Source organism: Aspergillus pseudonomiae, assembly GCF_009193645.1.
Source record: "Aspergillus pseudonomiae strain CBS 119388 unplaced genomic scaffold BDV37scaffold_68, whole genome shotgun sequence".
Taxonomy (NCBI): Eukaryota; Fungi; Ascomycota; class Eurotiomycetes; order Eurotiales; family Aspergillaceae; genus Aspergillus; species Aspergillus pseudonomiae.
The window spans coordinates 142,591-164,545 of NW_022476060.1; the positions used below are offsets into that span (position 1 = coordinate 142,591).

Genomic DNA, 21,955 nt, shown 5'->3' on the forward strand with positions numbered 1-21,955 from the left:
GACTGCCCGCTCCAGACTCTCCGCACTGGAAATGATTGAGATTGGTGGCCTCTCCGACATTCTACCTATCCATCAAGCATTCCCATAATTCTTTCTAATCAGCTAACTTCCGCACTCGCTGGTCCTTGTTGATTATACGGTGATATCTACTTTTTTTTTTATCGATTAACAGATTGCCCGCCATGGTCCTTCAGGATCTCGGGCGGCGTATCAACGCCGCCGTCAATGACCTAACTAGGTCCAACAATCTAGACGAGAAGGTTGGTGGCCAATATGTGCATACAATTTTCGAGGGGATTTCGTGCAATTAACGCCTTGTAGGCTTTTGATGACATGTTGAAAGAGATCTGTGCTGCACTATTATCAGCCGACGTAAACGTTCGTCTCGTCCAGTCACTTCGGAAATCTATCAAGTCCGGTGTCAACTTCGCCTCCCTGCCCCCCGCCGTCAATAAGAAGAGGTTGATTCAGAAAGCGGTCTTCGACGAATTGGTTGCTCTGGTCAATCCACATGCAGAGCCGTTCCGACCCAAGAAGGGCCGATCCAATGTGATTATGTTCGTTGGTTTACAGGGTGCCGGTAAGACGACAACTTGTACCAAGTTAGCTAGACATTATCAGATGCGAGGCTTCAAAACGGCCCTTGTCTGTGCGGATACCTTCCGTGCCGGTGCGTTCGATCAGTTGAAACAGAATGCGACAAAGGCCAAGATCCCTTATTATGGAAGTTTGACACAGACCGACCCCGCAGTGGTGGCGGCTGAGGGTGTGGCCAAGTTCAAGAAGGAGCGGTTTGAGATTATCATCGTCGATACCAGCGGTCGTCACAAGCAGGAGGAGGAACTTTTCACGGAAATGACCCAGATTCAGACTGCTGTAACCCCGGACCAGACTATCTTGGTTCTCGACAGTACGATTGGTCAGGCGGCCGAAGCTCAGTCGGCAGCCTTCAAGGCAACGGCTGATTTTGGTGCCATCATTATCACGAAGACGGACGGCCATGCTGCTGGAGGTGGTGCTATTTCCGCGGTAGCAGCTACACATACTCCCATCATCTTCCTCGGCACGGGTGAACATATGATGGATCTTGAACGGTTCGAGCCGAAAGCTTTCATCCAGAAGCTTCTGGGCATGGGTGATATGGCAGGATTGGTCGAGCACGTTCAAGCCGTGACCAAGGACTCAGCAGCAGCCAAGGAGACGTACAAGCACATCGCTGAAGGTATTTATACGGTGCGCGATTTCCGAGAGAACATTTCCTCGATCATGAAAATGGGCCCCCTGTCAAAGCTTTCTGGCATGATCCCTGGCTTGTCCAACCTCACTGCTGGGCTGGATGACGAAGATGGCTCGCTTAAACTCCGTCGCATGATCTACATCTTTGATAGTATGACAACAGCGGAGCTGGACAGTGATGGAAAGGTTTTCGTGGAGCAGCCCAGCCGTATGGTGCGCATCGCTTGTGGTAGCGGCACGACCGTGCGTGAGGTCGAAGACCTGCTGTCGCAGCACCGCATGATGGCGGGTATGGCCAAGCGCGTCGGTGGGCAGAAGAAGCAGATGCAACGAGCCCAGAACATGCTCAAGGGTGGCAACAAAGAACAGCAGCTCGCCGCGATGCAGAAACGCATGGCATCCATGGGCGGCGCAGGTGGCGCAGGTTTCCCTGGCATGCCCGGTATGGGCGATATGGCCAAGATGATGCAGATGCTTCAGGGACAAGGCGGCGGTGGTGGTCTGCCAGGCCTCGGAGGTATGGATCTACAGGGAATGATGAGTCAAATGAGCGGATTGATGGGCGGCGGAGGACGCGGTAGAGGACGGTGATTCCAACGTTGCTTCTTTTCATGTCATGTCTCTTTTCTCTCTTGTATGTTTGTTACGTGGTGATACCGCTTAATGGGTCACGATTGATCGATTATACAGCATGTGGATGGTGTTGGGCGCGTATTGTTTTCATTGCCATGGTATAATTTTAACTTCTTCAACGAACGATACTCATGACATTTTACACGTCGATAGGAGGTTGCAATAGTGACGGTATTCTGTATATACTGTACATTAACATGTTTTCAGTGTGAATGGATACATTATCGCCAGGGAAATTTTGATACTATATGTTTTATCTATGCCGGTTCCATGTCCATATTCAAATTAGTCTTTCCGCCGTTCCCGTTTTATCCAAAAGTTTAGAGATTTGATCCCTAACCTGGCTAATTAGCTGCCCCCCTGCATCCTCCACCTGACTGACCACGGCCCTGAGCTGGGTATCCCATCCAACTGTTTCACGATTGTCCTCAAGGACTTTACCTGGCAGGAATCGCGGGTGCCTGACAGAGGCAGCCGAGGCAACAACACGCTCATACCCGGGCAGTGGGACGCTGAGACTATATTTCCAGGCGACATCGTTGTCAACGTAGAGTGAGTAGGTAAGGACGGAACTGGGTACAATTTCCGTCTTGCCACTGGTGGTGAGTACGGTCTCATCGCGGATGTCGATATCGATTAATCCGTACTTGGTGTTACCGGTTGGGATGTATTTGACCGTGACATCTTCATTGTCGGTTTGATGGTAGGTCCGGATGGGCAAGTAGAACATGCTGAGCGGGCCAACACTGAACTCGTGTAGGCCTTCGCCGGCGGTATCGGACAGAAGTTCGTCGGGCGTGTAGTCAAATGTTGGATCAGGGAACCGAGTCGCCCCGAACTCGTGTCTGTCTCCGCTGAGCAGGATGATGCGAATTCCTAGCTCTCGCTCGGCGCGCCACATGGCCTCAAACACCGTGCGACGCTCATTCAGAAACCCACCCCATGTGTCGGTCGTACCGACGTGCCAGTTCTTGGTAAATGGAACGCTGGAGGCGACGATCTTCCAGCGCACTTCGGCTGGTTCAGGACGAGACAGATATGCAAGCAAGGACTGCAATTGCGCCGAACCGAGGATGGTAGAGTCCGGTTGGGCGGGCTCGGAGCGATAGGTGCGCGTGTCCAACATAAAAAATGACGCCGGACCGTTAATGAAAGAGAAATACGTTGTATTTTCTGGCTTGGCGAAAGGAGTGGCCGGGATCGGGGGGTTCACACTAACGTGGTAATGGATATAGGGGTCAGCCGCGGCCAAATAGGGAGCTGTATTGTTGCCCTTCGACCAGTCATTCTCAATCTCATGATCGTCTAGGGTGTGTAACCACGGCAGGTCGATAGCCGGGGCATCACCATGAGAATACCACGAAGGAGACGAATACACACGACGATATTCACTGCGATAGTGTGATACAGACGAGCCAAAGCGCTGTGGAACATCGATATAGATGAAGTCACCGAGGAACAACATAAATGCCGGCCGAAGCAAGGATGGCAGTTTGCTGACGGTCTCGGTCATCTTCTCAATCCCCTCAATACGCAAAGGATGAGATAGCGGGTTGTATGGGAAGTTTGGCTTCATGCAGCTAGACGTCAGAAAGCTAAGCCGGTTGGCAGATTTCGAGCCATGAAGAGGCGCGGTGACAAAAGAGCCGGTGCGATTGTTGGACAAAGAGTACCGATAGTGCGAGGACGGTTTCAAGTTCTTTAAAGTCACCGAAGCTGTGAAATCCGTCGATTCATCAAGTGTATATATAATGCCTTCTTCCACCCATTTCAAGGGGTCCTCCTGCTCCACTTCTTGGTAGAAGACCACCAGGGGTAGTTGAGCGGAGTCCGGCTCTCGAACGAGTAAATTCGCTGTAGTTGGGGAGACATAGCCAATGCGAGAGAAGGCAACATCGTTTGCAGGATAGAAAACCACCCCTCGGAGTAGAAGGTCGGAAGCGAAGAGCGTAAGGACAATGTTAACCAGCACGGTCAGCCGTGTGACCAACGGCGAGCTGGGGGATGGCAGTCCCGTTAAAAGCGTCTTGAGAGCGCTATCCTTAGCTGGAGGCTCTGCAGACCCTACATACAGCCTTCTGTGAGCAAATCTAGAGTGATTAAGCTGTACAGGATAGGAATATATATACTCGAAGTGTTCTTGGAGCGTGTCAAGTCATGGGGGCGATTGGCGGTGTTCTCATCAGCCGACCGACTGAGCGAGAACAACGAAGACAAATACACCACTAGCGAGGTGAAGATTAGAGGTGGGAAATGATGACCGGGGATCTGCACACGAATGAGCACCCGTTACTTGTAATCGAACGAACATGAACGAACGTACCCAGCGAAGGAAGATGAAGGCGGCAAGCCTGAGTATCACGGAGCTCGTGGCTGCGGCAGCTCGCGGCAAGGACACCATAGCGTCGTGAAAACGGTTCAAGCGCGCTGTGAGATTTCTAGTGTTCCTTGGGCCATGAATTATTTACTGTCCGTTAGAGCTTTAGAGCAGAACCTCAGGTGACGTTCTGGAAGGTAGAGCAGTGGACCTGAGAATGAAGTCGGGGTTGCGGTGGAATGAATAGTGTTGGCGGTATGACGACATTGGACGATCCAGCCAGGTGCCTTAAAAAGTAGGTACCAAGTACGCGCATAACACACTACTAGTAGATCGTTTCCGCAGGTAGCAGTGTAAGTAATCTACTATCATTCTACATATCTCCGGCAATGAAAGAATGCAAACGGCAGCATATAATGTAATGGACAATCGTTTGTCTATTCTATGCTCTCGGGCGTAGGTCTCTATCGTTGTTGATTCCTCATACCTCGGAGAACGTTCAAACCGCTCGCCATAGGCCTTGATAAAAAGCCATGACCAAATCCTTCATATGCATGCTCAGCGACATCTCCGCAGCCCATTGCCAGGGCTTCTCGCGCTCCCCGGGCTTGGAATTGAAGTATTCCCAGCCCATAACGCCGCCAAAGTTGGGGAACTGCTCTACTAACTGGCCCAGTATAGGCCCGATGATCTCCCGAGGAACGTAGCCCTGCGACCCATTGCCAGGATTCGTCAAGAGCCCGTACACGACGCGTTGCGGCGACCATCCTTGCGCGACGATCGCCGCATACATACGAGGATCATCCGCTGGGCCCCAGCCGTTGTAGAACTGTGTATTATACCAACTAATCTTCGATGCCCGTTGCCGCTCAAGCTCTCGGTAGTCAAACCCGGAAAGATTACCAATCCCTAGAAGCGCCGCTGCTACCGGGGCCAACGTTATAATGAAGCTGTCTCCCAGGTCGGATTTGAGTCGATCGATCAGTCTAATGATACCTGAAAGCGACATCTCTTCTTCCACGTCTAGATCCAGCCCTTCCAGTTGATGACGCCGAATCATGGCTAGGAGAGGCAGGTAGTACCGCTCGAATTTGTCCTGATCACCGTCCAGACAGCGGAAGGAACCTTGTGCTGCTCCTCCCAGCATTCCCATGACGCGCACCCCTCTCTGCTTCAAAACAGGCACCTCTTCCCACAGCTCGTCGTACATGCTATGGTGGGGAGGATCATCGTTGAGCGTAATATGTCCCGGTTCGGCATTTAGGTGGAAGGCAGCAATGATGAGGTGCGTGATACCAGTGTTGTTCTGCACCAACGGTAGCGCGGACACATATTGGCCTCGATCCGGACGAAGTGTCTGGTGATAGCATATCACCCGGCATCGGTCGGCTTGCGCAGGTACGGGAGGCATTGTCTCTTAGCTTGGAGGGGAGGTTGGACCTAACTTGGGGTGCGCTGCACTAGTCAGGACCAAGTCTAGCATTTCGATGAGGAGCAACAGCGGGGTAGAGAGATTACAGACGGTCTCTGGGGGGCCGCAGCTTAGCCGTCAGGTTCTCTCATTGCTTCGCGACCGGTATGGACAGAAGACCAGTCCGAACGCACCTCAGGGGGTCAATGTTTGGAGAGAGAATCAGAGGAGGGAAATCAGCCATGATTACAAGAACTTAGTACCGTCTTAAATCCACTCTGGGGTTGGTCTTGGTAAGGGTGTCTCTTTACAATACGGTAATTCTGGTAATTTGTATTGATTACTCCATGCGTCCGTTTGTACATACGTACTCCGTCCGTACTCTGTACAGTACATCTAAGATCGAGCTTCACTCTACGCTAAACCTAATATGGAGCAATAATAAACACCCCCAGAGATGGAAGCCTGAGGAATCCGGCCCCGACCCGAGTTCCTTGTACTATCGCCGGTCCAGGCGCGTCCGTTACATCGACATACGTATGTACTCTATCTGATGGTTATCGTTATCAAAGTCCACGCACGATATACATGACACAATTCACCCCATCTGCAGGACCAATAATGTCGCCCTAACCAAGTCATTATAACTTCTAGCATTCACTTATACCCCGACCGCGACAACCCTCATCATGGACACAACCTCTCACGATACAGTGGGCGCGTCCACCCTCGCAACGCCGCTCTTCATGCCTTCCTCCCCTCCGAGCGTAAACCATAGCCCTGAGGGATCCCCTCAGCGTGCGCGAAGCCCAATCTCCCATCGCGCCGGCGACGATATCGGCGACGCGCGCTCGCCCACCGGCTCGCCGCCATCCTCTCGCGCATCATCGCTTGATCGCGCTGCGAAGGAACTCGACGCCCGCCTGGCAGATTACACGCTTGATTTTGACCAATTCCCCAGCGGTCAGCTAGGTCTGGATGAGCGGAACGACGAACCGTTCGGGGAATCGAAGCTCCCTCATGAGGACCAATTGTCGGATGTGGGCGGACCCGAGGATTTCACGGCCAACCTAGAGAAATATCTCATGGGCGACGACGACGACACCTTTGATCATAAGGATTTAGGAGAAGTGGAGGAGGAAGAAGAAGAAGAAGAAGAAGAACCGGCACTGGAGGAGCAGGAGCCACCGCGACCGCAGTCTCCAGAGCAAAAACAGCAGGAACAGCAGGAACAGCAGCAGAGTTCTCAACTGCAGCAGCCCGCTGTGGAGGATGAGGCAGAGCTTGGCGAGTACAGCGAATTTGCTCCCGTTGATATGTCTACGCCGTCGCATTTGTTGCGTAGGGTCAATGCATTTTCGAAGGAGGTGACGCAGCTGGAGAACATCGAGGAAGATCCAGATGATGAGCCAGATACGGTGAAGACACCGTCGGTTCGCAGACATAAGCCAACTTCCAGTACAGACCAGACGGATATGAAAGACGATTTGCTCAGACAGATTGCGGAGTTGAAACAGGCAGTTCAAGAAAGAGATGAACAACTTGAAAGGAATCACAGACGGGTCTTGGAGGCTGCTTCCGCTGGAGAGCAGATAAAACATCTGCAAGCAGAACTACAGAAGAAGACAGCTCTGCTGGATGAGGCCTATGCAAACCGGAACGATGACTCGCTCCTGCGTGAGCAAATTCAGCTACTTCAAAAACAAAATGAAGAGAAGGAGTCTCTTGTTATGAGGGCCTCGGTCAATGAAACCGGAATTAGTGCACTCCAGGAACAGATTGCAGAACTGCGAAAAGAGTTCCGAGACCGACTGGCGCCTACAGATATAGACTCCGAGAGACTAGAGACGATCGCGAATTTGCGCCAGCAATTAAATCTAGCCCAAGAGCAACTCAAAAAACGAGACGCTACGCTAGACGAGACTCTCGCCAAACTTAATGAAGTTACAACAGCCAAGGAGCTGCAACTACGTGAGAAGAATACCGAAACTGAGGGACTGAAGGCCCAAATTGATGATCACCTTCTGGAAATCCAGAAGCTTGAAGCGGAAGTAGACCGCGCAAATCGTGAATACCGGACCCTGGAGGATAGGATTGCCACGCTTGAGATCAGAAATCGGCCTCTAGAGGAGAAGAATAGCACACTGGAAGCCGATCTAAGTCGCGCGCAGTCGCAAGTGACCGCGCAGGAGAACGCTCTCAAAGCGATGGCCGCGGATCTCCCCTGGGAGACGGGCCGCAACACATACGAAGATATTCTGGAGCTGATCAATTCCATGCCGATTCGCTCTGAAGCCGTTCCGAAAGGCAGCGACTCGGGTGAGCTAGAGCTAGAACAACTACGTGAGGAATTGACAAAGCTACAAACTGAACAGGAACAAGCGATATCAACGCGAGAGGCGCTAGAGACCCAATTAAAGCGGTCCCAAGAACAAGCCGCAGAGGCCCAATCTCTCATTAACTCGATCGAAGGGGAGAACACCCGTTTGTCGAAACGAGCAGAAGAACTCAAATCCAACTTGGACAAGGCCGGTCGTGAACTAAACGAGCTGAGAGATGAGTACTCCGAAGCCCAGGATACAATCCAGCGCCTGCAGGAAGAAAAGAACACGCAACAACCCAGCCCTCCACCCTCCCCTCCAACAACCCGTCAAAAAGAAACTGCCCTGGAAGAAACCCACCAGGCACAACTACGAAGCCTCCAAACCGCCCACGCCACCGCCATTTCTAATCTACGTGCTTCCCACGCCGACTCAATCCGTAAATTAAGAAATCTCCTAGGTACCGCCGAAAAGCGCGAGACAAAACTCAAGTCCGAGCTTCAGTCCCTGCGCACCTCACGCTCCACACAGGAGAACGAGATAGACTCTCTCCGCGCAGAGATCAAGGAACTCGAAACAATTATCAAAGTCAAAGACGAAACAGCCGCAGCACTTGATAGGAAAATCGCTCGGTCCGTCGAGAGCCGCGAGAAAGTGTGGGCAGACCGTGTTGATTCTGCCCTCCGTCAACGCGACCAATTCGGCAAAGCTTTTCTGTACACTGTGGGCCAGAAAGAGCTTGGAGAGAATAAAGTGAACTTCGATGATAAGGGCCGGCCGACACAGCCGTACCAGTATGCGTACGTGAAGAAGAATGGAAGGAAGAAGGCATAAACGGAATCGGCGTGGCGCTTTGTTTTAGGTGGTTTCTGGTTGTATCTTTCGGAGTTCCCGGTCCTGGGATTGTGTATGGGATATCTATAAATTTGCTGGTTTCTCTATTGTACAAGAGGGCTTTCTCTGGAGTTTGGCTTCGGGGACATTAACTTTGAGTGGTGTAATTTAGGGTCAATCGAATGAATAGATCAATTCTTGTTACTATTTTCATCTTCTCTTTCGTCATATGAATCTCGTGGGTTTATATGACCAACCAAAAGAAAAAGCCCCAAGCACACAAGAGGTGAGGAATGTATGGTTTTACGGTTTTATCTCGCCCTTATATTATAAATCCGTTAGACATGACCGAAGGCAATACAAGATGGCGAAACCACGAGCAAGGTCAGAATTAATTTCATAAACTCTCATCCTAATAATCATCGACTTCGAATAAACTAATACATGAACACTTAATATCGGTATATTGCTAGTTATTTAGACAGGAGAAAAGAAAGTAGCCCACTCAAAAGACATAAGATTAACAAGTTCGTGTCCCTATCACTTTGTTTTCACGGGGTATGCCTGTAAAAACTCCTCTGCCTTCTTTTGGCTTTAGCCTGACCTGCAGGCTGTGTTATCTATCATAATGCAGCCATACTTGTACGATGGGCACCACGATATGTGTTGGCATTAGGAATAATGTCCCGAGTTTCATCCACCGATGCGCCTGATTCTCGGATGCTGTCCAGAGCTCCTGCAGGCCCGAGTCCACCGCATGTAGTGCTGCGTGGCCTTCGCGTGCTGGGATAGTGAATTTCGATATCGCTCCTTCGAGACTGTGAGGACATGCGACGTGGTTCGTACCGGCCACGGTAGTTGTACCGGCTATGCGGTTGATGATAACTTCTGGTATGGCGGGGTACGTGCGATTGCTCGAATTGATAATGCCGACTTTGTCGTCGTTCCTTAGGTCCCCGGTTATGACGCATATGATTATCAGGCTCCACCACGGAGGCTCTGTGGCTGGCAACTCTATTAACAGGGTGCCACGCCAATGGGTTTGGTGGGACGATTGTATAACTCGGTCGGTGGCGATGGATGGTGCGAGGAATCGGTGCAGTATGAGTTGTGTTAGATCTCTGTACCTTGAAAGGCGCAGGTAGCACGACCTCGGGTGCATCAGATGAGTTCGAGGAGGTTGGTCGAGTCTGGGTGCTTGTAGGAGGAGCTTGACTATTTGGTGGCCTTCGGGTTTCAGAATCGACCGGTGCAGAAGCCACCCCCTCTTTCTCCTCGACATAAGCGAGGTTCTGCTCGGAATAACAGGTATTATTCAGTATCACGTTTCCTGTTTGCTTTTCAACATCTCGAGATGTATTAGAATGGGCGAGAGCGCGAATTTGCGGATCCGCTGATAAAGGCAATGATAGGGGGAACGCTTTTGGAAGATATTTGCGAAGCGACGACAAGGAAGATTTTTGTCTTTGATGACTGGAAATCGATGGGTCTTCTTGACCACTGGGTAATTCTGCAATGGGAGTTTGCATGCGTCGTTCGCTTATAGCTCCTGAGGTTCCAAAAGTAGGTGTACGTGAGATTGAATGTATATTGGTGTTACTTAGGGTACCGTTGTGTGTCAACGTCGAACCTGAGAATGTTCTGGCATTCTCCGATTTAGGGCTCACGTCCGGATTCAATGGCAGCTTTTGATGAATCGTTAGAGGGTATTGGAGATTGGGCACGGTAGGTTTGTCGAATGCATGATCGGTGGACGATGGCCAATATGGGTCTCGAGTGCCGTAGGTCGTGTTGGGCCCGGGACAAAGATAGAGAATGCCATCTTTTAAAGTATCGCTTTCAAGGCTTGAGTTCGAGAAGATACTTTCATCACAGACTGATGGCTGCTTTTTGTATACGCCCATGATTGACACATCATATGGACGCTCGCAGAGCTCTCTCGAACAGAAGTATAGACAAGTAGTAATGCTAGTAAGAAGATTTAGCAAGGGGCAGCAGTAAATACACTAGTCTCATCACTTACAACGATATTATTGAGACTATGACCGCAGCCCGATGAAGAGCGCAGCTGACGCCAGTATTCCAAAAGCTACCCTTCGCAGTTTCAGGGAGGCAGGATGCCTGCTGTGAGATCACTACTAGGCCTGCCACACTAGCCGCTAGCCATATAATAACTGTCACTCGCAGGAGATAAGTGCAGGCGGCACGCAGCATTGTCTTCTGGCCTCCAAAGCCTGGGACTTTGTTATACTGCCATGCGAGAAGGCTATGAAGAACGACAAGTGGTACAGTGAGAAAAGACTGGAAATAATAGTCAGTAACATATGGGCAGACTTCTTTGGGGGGTGCACTGACAGCTACTAGAGCAAGGATCAAGCTCGGCGTCATTTTTCGGTCGACACGTCCATTTCCATAGAGATAGAGTACAAGAGCCCACTCAATGACGGATTCCAGAAGCAAGACATAGAGAGAGATAAAAATGGCGACCTTTGTCCAAGACCCTCCTCTTCTCGAGGCAATCTGCCCATTGGTCATGGTGAATTTCGCCGGTTTAACAAATGAAGCAAGCTGTGTCACAGCCCCCGCAAGTGTACCCGATGAGCATCCACGGTAAATGATGACGGAGTGTATATGAACAGTCAGGGCTACTTGAGAAGGAAGATAAAAGCTAAGAACAGGAAGGATGATTCCGAATCGATAGTATTGGATGTTCCTCTTTCTGAGGCTGCAATTGTATGTATCTCTAGAAATACGAAGCAAAAGTGAAGGGCCCCTCAGGGACTAAATGCGAAAATAATCCATGACTTGGGCGCGTCAACGCGGATAAAGTGTGTCAGTATGAGGGGTTGGAATGCATTGGCAGGAGGCCTGGAACAGAGAGCATGCAGAAGGCGAAATAGTAGGGCCTGCATCTTGCCTGGGACGTCATTCCGAGGAATGTAAACTAGACAGCCTTTTTAACCTCAGCACTAACATTGACGGTATCAGGGGTGTCAGCAAAGTCAATCATTGATCCCTATCTGTACAAAAGACGTTAGTCATCATGTTTTCATAGAATCAAGTATCGGACTATCCCATCGACACTATTCATCTTCCTTGAACTGGGTTACGGGGCGCATTCCAAGGGGCGATCGCGTGGTGTTGGCACGATTAGGACTGTTGAGATACAAGAGAAAGATTATTGAGACATATACATTGCTAGAATGTAGGAGAATCAATAGCTTGGAATATTGGTATCGTGGGATGTAAATGTTCCAGGGAGAAGGGCTTTTGCAATGAAGGGAGGCGGGAGGGTTAAAAAAGTATAGAGGAGAGTCGTGACAAGGGAGAGTGTGTGACTCCACGTGATCCAGAAACCCCCTCCAAGAGACACGCCCAACATACAGGGCGTCTCCTTCGTAGGATGGACTATGTGGCGATGGCTACTTCAGATCTGTTGATGTCTTGGATCTAAGTATGAAGGGTGCAATAGACGCGAGAATATCCATGGGTCTTTCGAAAGTCGTACTAAATCATTGGTAGACCCGGGCCGTGTCCACGAAACCAAGATTATCTAGAGATACAGTTTGAGACACACTTTAGAAAGTTATGGGAAGATTGCGAACAGCTGGTCTCACGAGGGAATTAAGGGATGTTGCTCGATGTTCTCTCTCACATTGAATACAGACATCTGTCTACACAATACATCTATTCGCACTGGTAGACGCAAGCCATATTAGACCTCCGTGGCTTGTAGTTGCATAACCCCATTCCCCGATGCTTTATTGTTCGACAATACGCCAACAGCTGCTGTGCTTTCGACGTTTTCCACGCACCCATCAGCCTTCCGGGTCTTTAGTCGGCGGACCAAGGGGTCGATCAATAGCCAACGCCCCTGCTGTTCGCGATACCGCATCATCACGAACCACACAATAACAACAAGCCAGTAGAGATTATATGAGATGACCGAACCATAGGTGGCAGAGTTTTGCCATCCAAGGATGGCATTAAAGATTCCCCATCCCCCGCCGCCATTCACCAAAGGACTGCAGCAATTCACATGCCACACGCTTTGTCGGATGTCATATGATCCAGGACCAGCTCCTGTTTCTGAGGCATCGCCACCGATGAGGTTGCTCCAAGTGTTGTTCTCCAAGAACCAGACGCCTCGGGACAGGAGTCCAGCAGCGACCAGGTAAAGCAGACATGTCGAGATGACCATGAATATTTGAAGTGAGGTTTGGTTCCCGCCCCTATGACACATCGCGAAGACTACGATTAGCATTGGGGTTCAATTTCAATGTCATCTGTATTAGCACACTCACCGATAAATGATATAACCAACCACCACACCAGCCAGGATTCCCGTGAACACAGGTAGAGGGAACGCGCTTGCGGGGAAGCTGAGACTAACACCTCCGATAAACACCACTGCCTCCAGACCCTCCCGAAGCACCGTGATAAAGGGTAGGATAAACATGAAGTACTTCTGTGACCACTGCTTGATCTTTTCTTTCATTCTCCCTTGAGGTTGAGGCTTTGCCTCTAATGCCTGGGCCAGCTTGACACGCCATTTCTCCTGCAATTTATTCACCCGCAGAAGGGCTGCGCCCATGACCGTGATGATGACGGCGGCGACTAAAGCAAAGATACCTTCCCATAGATCCTCTGTACTGGCAAAATGATCCTTGCCATACCCGTAGAAGGCCCCAATCATGCCACCTCCAATACAGAGGCATATAAATAGCCCGACGGCAACTCCCCACCATACCTACTGGTTGTCAATACTATCTCTATATGGTGGGAACGGAGTGAGAAGAGGGCAGTCACCTGTTTGATCAGCTTTTTGCGAGTAACGGCATCAGTGTCTGACCCCAGTGTCTGCTTGATAAAGGCAAGTAATACAGAAACGATGATGCTGGTCTCAACACATTCTCGAAAGCAGATGAAGAATACTTCGGTAAGTTAGTCAAACTAAGCATTCCCTTCCTAACAGACGGGCCATAGCAAGAAATAACACATACTAGGAACTGCAAATACATCGGTTGTCATGTTGAGTAGAAGATGGGGGATTCAGAAGGGAATAAGAGAGGGCTACAGATGTACTCCGTACAGGAGTCCAGAAAAAAAAAATAATAAAACAACGGCACAACAATTGATAAATAAAAATATAAAAATATTACTGTGAGACGGGGGGCGGCGCAAGGAAAGAACTTAAGCCACCACCGGCATAACTCGGGGAGAGATTATCTGATTGATTGATTAAAAGATAAAAGAAATTATAAAAGTCAAAATCGTGACGTGAACTCGTGACTGAAAGGACCGCGTCAAAGAACATGGTGCCAGCGACAGAGAGATCGCTCAACCCCCACTATTTGCTCGACCATAGGTTAGAATCCTCGTATCATTACCGAATGTAAATGCAAAGGCAAATTTTCATCTCGTTTAGATGTCCCTATTGGTCATGAGGGGGAGATATGGCCTGAGGACAGGATCAGATAAAGTGGGATCAGCAAGAATCTGGACCCTTTAGCAGTTACTAGTTTTACGAGGTAGCACGGGTTAAGCTTCCGCTAAGCCGTGTCCGATCATCACTTGGCTTTCCATTGACTCTTGAGTGGCCCCATTTGAGGTGGAGGAAGGAAAGACACTAAGACGATAATATGCGCTCAGGGTTCCATGGACCATTCATTTATTACCAGTGATCATCCCTGCGTATGAGGGTTGACCATGCTCCCCGGGACCATCCCACTACCAGGTGCCCACACAGTTGGGATAAAATACGGGAGAGATTTCAAACGGAGGAGAGGAGCCTCCATTTTGTTCTCTCTTAATCCTTATTTCTAACTGCTTGCGAGCATTCCATCTCCCAAGTGTGTGCGCTGTTTGCTCCCTTATCATGACACTAGGGCTTTTCTGGTTGGTGGGTTTCCTTGTCCACATTCTCTCAGTGAGTGCCGAGACCCTCAATTATGAATGGAACATCACTTGGGTATCGGCCAATCCAGATGGCTTGCAAGAACGTCTTGTGATTGGTATTAATGGCCAATGGCCCCTTCCGGTGCTCAATTTCACCCTCGGCGATCGAGTGATTGCAAAGGTATACAATGCATTGGGCAATGAATCTACCAGCATACATTGGCATGGCTTTTTCCAGAATGGAACCACCCATATGGATGGTGCTCCGAGTATAACACAGTGTGACATTGCCCCGGGGTCCACATTCGTTTACAACTTCACTGTGAGTCGCTTCAATTGTACAAGCTGTTGTGAGCCCTCGGTTTGACTGGAGGCGCAGGTAAATCAAACGGGCACCTATTGGTACCACTCACATGCTCGTGGCCAGTACCCAGATGGCCTACGGCAGGCTCTAGTGATCAAGGGTCCTGATGAGCCCTATTCTGACCAGTATGATGAGGAGCGTGTGATTACTCTATCAGAGTGGTATCATGACCCCATGCCGACACTGCTGAAGCAGTTTATCAGTGTTACAAATCCTACTGGAGCAGAGCCTGTCCCAAAGTCTGCACTCATGAATGATACTCAGAACTTGACCGTAGCTGTTGAGCCAGGGAAGACTTACCTATTTCGTTTAGTCAATGTGGCGGCCTTCGCAAGCCAGTATTTCTGGATTGAGGGCCATACCATGAAAATTGTGGAGGTCGATGGCGTATGGACTGAACCAGCTGAAGCCAGTATGATCTACATTACAGCAGCGCAACGCTACAGTTTCTTGGTGACAATGAAAAATGACACAAGCAAGAACTACGCTATGGTGGGAAGTATGGACACGGTAGGGCTCAATTCATTCATTTTTTCATTCATTACTCAGGTTCTTATCACTTGGTAGGACCTCTTCGATGCACTCCCTCCGACTCTGAACTACAACGTTACGGGATGGCTAGTCTACGACGACAAGGCTGAAAGACCGGGTCCGGCTGATATTTCATCATTCGATCCATACGATGACTTCGGACTTGTCCCTGCCGATGGTGAGAAACTATTGGGCGACCCTGACTACACAGTCACTCTCGATCTTTCCATGGATAATCTGGGAGACGGTGCTAATTAGTAAGTATACAATCACTCCATATAATTAGTCACTTTTCATTCTCTAACGAGGTACAGTGCCTTCTTCAATGGTATAACATATGTTATGCCTAAAGTGCCAACGCTTTACACGGCTTTATCCACCGGTTCAGCTGCCACAAATTCCACTGTATACGGTTACAATACCAACGCCTTCATCCTGAATAAAGGCGATATCATTGACCTTGTCCTGAACAACGACGACACGGGAAAACATCCTTTCCATCTTCATGGTCATAATTTCCAAGTCGTCGCTCGCAGCGATGAAGACGTAGGTCACTATGATGCCAACAACCATCCTGCTTTCCCGTCAGTCCCGATGCGAAGGGATACTATATACGTGAAGCCGACAGGGCACTTTGTTATCCGATTCCGAGCGGATAATCCAGGTGACTTCCGATTCCCATTTAGATTCGCCAGCTGATAGCTAATCGCTGACAGGTGTATGGATCTTTCACTGTCACATCGAATGGCACATGGACGCCGGCCTCGCGGTCGTCCTGATTGAAGCGCCATTAGATCTGCAACAGACACTTACAATTCCAGACGACCACTGGCAGGCATGCGATGCAAGTAATACCTTGAAAGAGGGCAATGCAGCAGGAAACACAAAAGACTTTTACGATCTGACTGGGGCGAACACCTCGGTTCCTCCACTGCCCGCCGGGTTTACTGCGCGAGGCATTGTGGCCTTGGTTTTCAGCTGCATTGCCGCAATTCTAGGTTTAATAAGTATTGTCTGGTATGTGTATTTTCCATATTATATTTTTCTCAAGCCTTTGTATCGGCGTTCTTTCACTTGTTGTCTTTCATGGAGTAGCTGCTGTGTACTGACGGGTATACTAGGTATGGCATGGCACCGATTACAGTGAAACAATCGCCCAACCGATGAGACAAGGGAAGAAAATAGTAATTAAATAAACTATATATCAAGTATGATTGAGATTTCCATTACTACATCCATTATACTGTGGTTCACATATCAACTACACTTGGAGAGGCACAGACCGAGCGTATGTAATTTACATTTTATCTCTTTTGACCTAAACAATATGAATAATAGTGTCATAGCCATGGATACTGGCTCTCTGGTTTACCCAAGCGGGAGAACCTAGTTTACACAGCAGCAATACACTCAATCTCCACATCCGTATTCAAGGGTAGGGTCTTAACTGCCACACATCTACTAAGGTGTCAGCAACAAGAACTTTGCTAATAGATTCCCAGTTCACATAAGAACCACAGAGGTCAAGATAGCAAGAGGAGACTTACGTCCGACAAGGCTTCACATCACCCCAGTACTGCATATAGACGGAATTCATCTCGGCAAAGTTATCCATATCAGACAAGAACACATTCACCTTGAGGACCTTCGTGATATCGCTACCTGCGGCCTCGAGAACATGGGAAAGGTTCTTGATACATTGGTGCTGGTGTCGCTCAGTCCTCTACTCTGATATCATGTAGGTGAATCTTATGGGGACGCTAGGTACATACAGTGTGAGTTTTGATGTCCCCATCAACGATCTTGCCGGTTTCTGGGTCCATAGCGACTGCGCCGGAGCAATAAACGACACCATTAGAGACGATGGCTTGAGAGTAGATACCGGGGAGGGGCTTGGGGGCTTTGTCGGTCAGGATCGGAGTTTTGGTGGCCATGTTGATATAGGGTTTGAAGGTTTGGTGGGTTAAACTGATACGTAGTTGAGGAGCACGGGAGATAATGATAGAGAAGAGAGAAAAGAAGAACCTATTATGTAGGTGTGGTAGCAAATTGCTCGGGGGCTCAATACTACATGTTGCTCCCTCGACTACGGAGTAGTTGATTAAATAGGTATACATACGATTTTACGCATGCGGGGAAAGCAACGATATACTCCATCCTCCACCCCCACGTCGACTTCGTGTGCCAATGACATACCAACCAACCCCACTTCACCTCGATTCCCTCCACCATCAGTGGCTGAAAATGCCGAGAATCCTTCAGATCGCTAAGTATCCTATTCATGATCGTGAGAATGCACGTATCTTCAAGGGCTCAAACTCAATCCCTATCAGGATATTGGCATGGAAACCCCCACGTCCCTTGCGTCGGAATGCAACCATCAATTCTGGAATGTAACGATCTGCGTGAGGAGGTGCGGAGGCTGATACGTAAGAAGGCAAACAAAAGGACGCCGAATTTCCATTGACTCAGAAATCCATTCACTCTGAAGTTGCACCCCCAGCGGCACAATACTAAGCTACCTACACAATATGTCAATCTCAACGCTTCAGCCCCCTTACCCTCTCCATCCTTCTGTGAAGGACCTCTTGGATCCCGAATATATTTCCTTCTATAACAAGTATGTCATCAACCAGCAGCAAGTCCATCTCCAACCCGTCGAAGCCTCCCGAACAAGCGGGGTTCTAATCCCCGGCGGGGGTCCGCTCCTCGAGGTCGGAAAGACAGAGGATATCACGATCAAGCGACGCGCGACAGAAGGTCCAGAAATCCTGTTGCGCGCATTCACCCCAGCTGGGGAGACACCAAACGGAGGGTGGCCAGTGATGCTGTATTTCCATGGGGGCGGATGGGTTTTGGGTAATATCAACACGGAGAATCCGGTTTGCACAAATCTATGCGTGAGGGGAAACTGCGTCGTAGTCACCGTTGATTACAGGTATATATATATACACCAAGCTCACTATCGCATCTCGTACTGGGCCTGAATTACTCATGCTAATAATGCAAGTAGGCTCGCCCCAGAGAATCCCTTTCCCGCAGCCGTCCATGACTGTTGGGAATCTCTTCTCTGGCTGATTTCCGACGGGCGCTCACGACTCTCTATTAACACATCTAAAATGGCGACCGGTGGCTCCTCGGCGGGCGGAAATCTAGCCTCAATCATCACCCACAAGGCCCTAACGCTTTCCCCACCCGTCCATTTCCTCGCCCAGCTCCTCTCTGTTCCAGTCACAGATAACACAGCAACGGTTCAGAACAACGAATCCTACAGACTGTACGAGCACACGCCGGCCCTTCCAGCTGCCAAAATGATCTGGTACCGCGATCACTATCTACCCAACCATGGGGATCGCACCAATCCCGAAGCAAGCCCGTTGTTCTACGAGGGCGATTGGTCGAAGCTGCCGAAGGCATTGGTCATGGTCGGCGAGTTGGATGTGCTCCGAGTGGAGGGAGAGCAGTATGCGGAGAAACTGAAGAAAGCTGGGGTCAAGGTGGATTTACAGGTGATGAAAGGCATGCCGCATCCATTCTTGGCGATGGATAAGGCGCTAAAAGAAGGGAAGAGATCGATTACTTTGATGTGTGACCTGTTGAAAGAGGTTTTTTGGTCTTAGTTGCATATTCTAGAGTAAATGTACACCATGGTCACTGCATTTGCAATCGATGGAACTAGCATCCACAAAACACTTCCTCTCCGTAATTCTAAAGGATATACATTACTATAGAGCTACCGCTTTCTCAGCATATCAAGGCTCCATCAAGTTCGCTCATAAGAAGAAGGTCAAAATAGTTGAACCGAAATGAAAATAATAGAATTCCGCCAGTTATTACTCCTAAATCCTGAGGTATTAGACGGGCAGCTCTACCTATCATTAGCAGCTCCCAAGTAAATAACTAGTTATCAACATTTCTGACTGCTTGTATTATCACGCATTAGAGGTCAGCTTTTATGAAAACTATAGACACTAATCCGGTGAGCAGAGCTCGTGGCATTGAGCCCCAAATTTCTCGCATAAAACTCAGAGGATGTGCGCCAGGTGTATCTGTAATTCTTACAAAGCTTCGCAGTTCGTATAATATACCAGCTAACGCCCCGATGACCTCATGAGGTTACCATGAGGTAGGTGGTCATGTTCCTATGTTCGGATCTAGACCGTCGAGTTGAATCCATGGGCTTTCAGACTATGTCTCCCAGATTCTCTATATACTTGACGTAGGCTGAAGTTCAGTTTTATACTTCACCAGTAATAGTAGTGAACTGGAGAATATTCTTGTAGAATCTTCACTTGATCGGGCTTTTCTACCTTACAAAAGGAAAGAAAAATTGGAAATTAAAGGAAAGGGGTTAGAGAATCAAACTGACTCACTGTATTTATTGAGTTTCCTTTGGTTTGCAAGATACAATTCTGAACACCTCAACCCAAGCAATAGAGAAATGAAGGATGAGAGCCCGTTCGAGCATAATGTGGTGAACAACAGAAATTAGTACACACAAAGGAACCAAAGTGCAAAGGGCAAGTGAACTTCTTTCCCATCAAATCGACTGCGCCTCCCCCCGAAGATAGGGCTAGCTACTAGTGTGGTCCTGGTCCGCTGAAATCATCCCCTTTCCATGTCATAATGCCGAATAAAGCCGATGAGTGATAAATGGATTTCGGGAGGAGAATGATAACTCATATGAATATATTGTTATGCAACGCACGTTTCTCACAATTTACGTTTAAATCGTAGATTACGGAAGGGTTAGACAAACACTGTTTCGAATGATAGGGCATTACAAAAGCCACATCTTACTACTAGATGCAGTCTATTCCCTTTAACCGAACGGATTCTATTAAATCAAGCTGTGATCCACCGAGGTTAGATTACCATTGCCTAAATCGGCAAGGTGCTATAGAAGCATTGTTGCATTAATGAGACCGGTGAGGCTCTTCGACGGAGAACAATGGATTATGGAGCCCACGGCCAGACGAAATTAATCTCTACTAGGTTGGGGAGTGGAAACTTATGATAGTCTCTCCAATGTCGTCTACCTAAGCGGTTAAGCCTTCACATTCCTACTTTGTGGGCTCATTGTTTGTTTCTCAAATACGAACGGTGGGCTCGTTCATACCTCCACCATCTCCTCCACTAGTGAGCCCACCTTTTCCCAATGGACCAGTGTGCTAATGGAGTCGAAATTTCGGTCATTCGAGTCGGACTAAGGAAGTCAATGAACGCCTCTTTTTGCTCCTAGTCGATAGCGTGAGGCAAAGAAACCGGATAGCGGATGTAACCTTTCCCACCTTCAAAATAACCCGTTATCAGTAGTCTCAGCTACGCTTTGATATATGTTTATATACTGAAATCAGACTGTGGCTGTCTTTATGGCACCATGCCAACCATATTTGGTTGTTGTGTCAGGTACGCTTGGCAGATAAACCGTGTAGATTCTGTCGATCTCGATGATCCGGTCGTGGTTCCGGACAAGGACCGGCAATCAATTGACTCTCATGAAGTTAGCCTCGATGTTAAGTTTTTTTTTCTTCCCCCCACGGCACCAATAGGGGATTTATTTGAGCTCATGAAAACTGGGTTGGCATGCCACCTGACATCAGCCCAGGGCAAGAATCTGGTCATGTTGATTGGAGTGCCTGAGGAGTGGGGAGAAGTCCCGGTGGTCGACTAGGCCCGATCAGGCGAGTGCCAACTATCCGCTAGACTAGTTTCAGTATGACCCATGGAACCTCAGGCTCTTTACCTGCCACTAGTAGTTAGTCTACTCCGTGAGTAGCTTCGCCTACTGTATTCCGGAGTAGGTCCGTGATACACCATCATGGTCAATGAATACCGGGCCGAACTTCCCTGCCACTGCAACTCAACGTCTGTCTTGCCACTACTAGTCCTGTACGAACTACTTTTACTACTACTCGAATGTATCCAACCATGTGGCCACAGGGTGCACGCATCACTGATCTCTTTCATTTCATATCATGTTACGATTAGTAGAAGTGTTCCTTATCTCCCGCAGCTCTAGATCTTTTCAAGGAGAGATGTCAGTTCCACTCCGTTGTATGCCTGGTTTGGCCCCTCGTCTGCCTAATATAGGCCCGATGACTGACCGGCCTGAGAAAATTTAGTCCCTGTTAATGCGGCTCTTCAGCGGAACTATGACCGTCCCCTCGAATCAACGTGAGTTCACTATTCGACGGCAATTTCCGGTGTGCATCTTGCTCCTCTCTCTGGAGCCACTCAGGGCTTTCCATGGTTCGAAGTAGTTAGCGCTTTAATATCGAGTTGCTCACTAGCACATTCTTTTTACTGCAATGGGAAATGCTGCCATTCACCTATCGAGTCCGCTAAGGCCTGGAGTCATGTCCATTTCCTGATTTGCCGAGTACTCATCCTTGGACACTCTGTTCTGG

At 49.0% G+C, this 21,955-nt stretch overlaps 8 protein-coding genes across 8 annotated transcripts; 3 read left to right on the top strand and 5 right to left on the bottom strand.

Moving 5' to 3' along the window:
• Nucleotides 1–13: 13 nt before the first annotated feature.
• Nucleotides 14–1,988, top strand: BDV37DRAFT_187774 (RNA-binding signal recognition particle subunit SRP54). The gene is made up of 2 exons (XM_032079600.1): nt 14–260; nt 322–1,988. Exons 1-2 carry the CDS (start codon nt 183–185, stop codon nt 1,825–1,827), a joined length of 1,584 nt encoding a protein of 527 aa, XP_031938463.1. The 5' UTR covers nt 14–182; the 3' UTR covers nt 1,828–1,988.
• BDV37DRAFT_187780 (alkaline phosphatase family protein) lies at nt 1,989–4,602 on the bottom strand. The gene is made up of 3 exons (XM_032079601.1): nt 4,193–4,602; nt 3,999–4,137; nt 1,989–3,933 (listed from the first exon to the last, which is right to left on the bottom strand). Exons 1-3 carry the CDS (start codon nt 4,268–4,270, stop codon nt 2,150–2,152), a joined length of 2,001 nt encoding a protein of 666 aa, XP_031938464.1. The 5' UTR covers nt 4,271–4,602; the 3' UTR covers nt 1,989–2,149.
• On the bottom strand, nt 4,576–5,833 carry BDV37DRAFT_255963 (putative class III chitinase). The gene has a single exon (XM_032082785.1). It carries the CDS (start codon nt 5,595–5,597, stop codon nt 4,686–4,688), a length of 912 nt encoding a protein of 303 aa, XP_031938465.1. The 5' UTR covers nt 5,598–5,833; the 3' UTR covers nt 4,576–4,685.
• Nucleotides 5,834–9,375: 3,542 nt separating this feature from the next.
• Nucleotides 9,376–11,287, bottom strand: BDV37DRAFT_273913 (uncharacterized protein; the record flags this gene model as incomplete). Its single annotated transcript, XM_032085135.1, has 3 exons — nt 9,376–10,044; nt 10,793–11,053; nt 11,108–11,287. The coding sequence occupies 3 exons, from the start codon at nt 11,285–11,287 to the stop codon at nt 9,376–9,378; spliced, it is 1,110 nt and encodes a 369-aa protein (XP_031938466.1).
• Nucleotides 11,288–12,300: 1,013 nt separating this feature from the next.
• Nucleotides 12,301–14,081, bottom strand: BDV37DRAFT_187798 (FTR1 family protein). The gene is made up of 4 exons (XM_032079602.1): nt 13,756–14,081; nt 13,562–13,686; nt 13,057–13,502; nt 12,301–12,984 (listed from the first exon to the last, which is right to left on the bottom strand). Exons 1-4 carry the CDS (start codon nt 13,781–13,783, stop codon nt 12,468–12,470), a joined length of 1,116 nt encoding a protein of 371 aa, XP_031938467.1. The 5' UTR covers nt 13,784–14,081; the 3' UTR covers nt 12,301–12,467.
• Nucleotides 14,082–14,630: 549 nt separating this feature from the next.
• fetC (putative ferrooxidoreductase Fet3) lies at nt 14,631–16,712 on the top strand (the record flags this gene model as incomplete). Its single annotated transcript, XM_032085136.1, has 6 exons — nt 14,631–14,972; nt 15,030–15,524; nt 15,582–15,802; nt 15,860–16,209; nt 16,262–16,562; nt 16,667–16,712. The coding sequence occupies 6 exons, from the start codon at nt 14,631–14,633 to the stop codon at nt 16,710–16,712; spliced, it is 1,755 nt and encodes a 584-aa protein (XP_031938468.1).
• A 224-nt stretch (nt 16,713–16,936) lies between these two features.
• BDV37DRAFT_285992 (putative L-PSP endoribonuclease family protein Brt1) lies at nt 16,937–17,479 on the bottom strand (the record flags this gene model as incomplete). The annotated part of the gene is made up of 3 exons (XM_032087836.1): nt 16,937–17,003; nt 17,093–17,250; nt 17,318–17,479. 3 exons carry the CDS (start codon nt 17,477–17,479, stop codon nt 16,937–16,939), a joined length of 387 nt encoding a protein of 128 aa, XP_031938469.1.
• A 207-nt stretch (nt 17,480–17,686) lies between these two features.
• Nucleotides 17,687–19,236, top strand: BDV37DRAFT_187844 (alpha/beta hydrolase). Its single transcript, XM_032079603.1, has 2 exons — nt 17,687–18,483; nt 18,559–19,236. The coding sequence occupies exons 1-2, from the start codon at nt 18,077–18,079 to the stop codon at nt 19,163–19,165; spliced, it is 1,014 nt and encodes a 337-aa protein (XP_031938470.1). The 5' UTR covers nt 17,687–18,076; the 3' UTR covers nt 19,166–19,236.
• The last annotated feature ends 2,719 nt before the right edge of the window (nt 19,237–21,955 follow it).

Excerpts from the sequence above, each read along its gene's own strand:
- BDV37DRAFT_187774 (XM_032079600.1), top strand. The coding sequence starts at position 183 with ATGGTCCTTCAGGATCTCGGGCGGCGTATCAACGCCGCCGTCAATGAC. Across the intron at positions 261-321 it reads CCAACAATCTAGACGAGAAG|GCTTTTGATGACATGTTGAA; the intron begins GTTGGTGGCCAA and ends AACGCCTTGTAG.
- BDV37DRAFT_187780 (XM_032079601.1), bottom strand. The coding sequence starts at position 4,270 with ATGGTGTCCTTGCCGCGAGCTGCCGCAGCCACGAGCTCCGTGATACTC. Across the intron at positions 4,138-4,192 it reads CCTTCATCTTCCTTCGCTGG|ATCCCCGGTCATCATTTCCC; the intron begins GTACGTTCGTTC and ends ATTCGTGTGCAG. Across the intron at positions 3,934-3,998 it reads ACGCTCCAAGAACACTTCGA|GGTCTGCAGAGCCTCCAGCT; the intron begins GTATATATATTC and ends GGCTGTATGTAG.
- BDV37DRAFT_255963 (XM_032082785.1), bottom strand. The coding sequence starts at position 5,597 with ATGCCTCCCGTACCTGCGCAAGCCGACCGATGCCGGGTGATATGCTAT.
- BDV37DRAFT_187798 (XM_032079602.1), bottom strand. The coding sequence starts at position 13,783 with ATGACAACCGATGTATTTGCAGTTCCTA. Across the intron at positions 13,687-13,755 it reads CGATGTATTTGCAGTTCCTA|TATTCTTCATCTGCTTTCGA; the intron begins GTATGTGTTATT and ends AACTTACCGAAG. Across the intron at positions 13,503-13,561 it reads GCAAAAAGCTGATCAAACAG|GTATGGTGGGGAGTTGCCGT; the intron begins GTGACTGCCCTC and ends GACAACCAGTAG.
- BDV37DRAFT_187844 (XM_032079603.1), top strand. The coding sequence starts at position 18,077 with ATGTCAATCTCAACGCTTCAGCCCCCTTACCCTCTCCATCCTTCTGTG. Across the intron at positions 18,484-18,558 it reads GTAGTCACCGTTGATTACAG|GCTCGCCCCAGAGAATCCCT; the intron begins GTATATATATAT and ends TAATGCAAGTAG.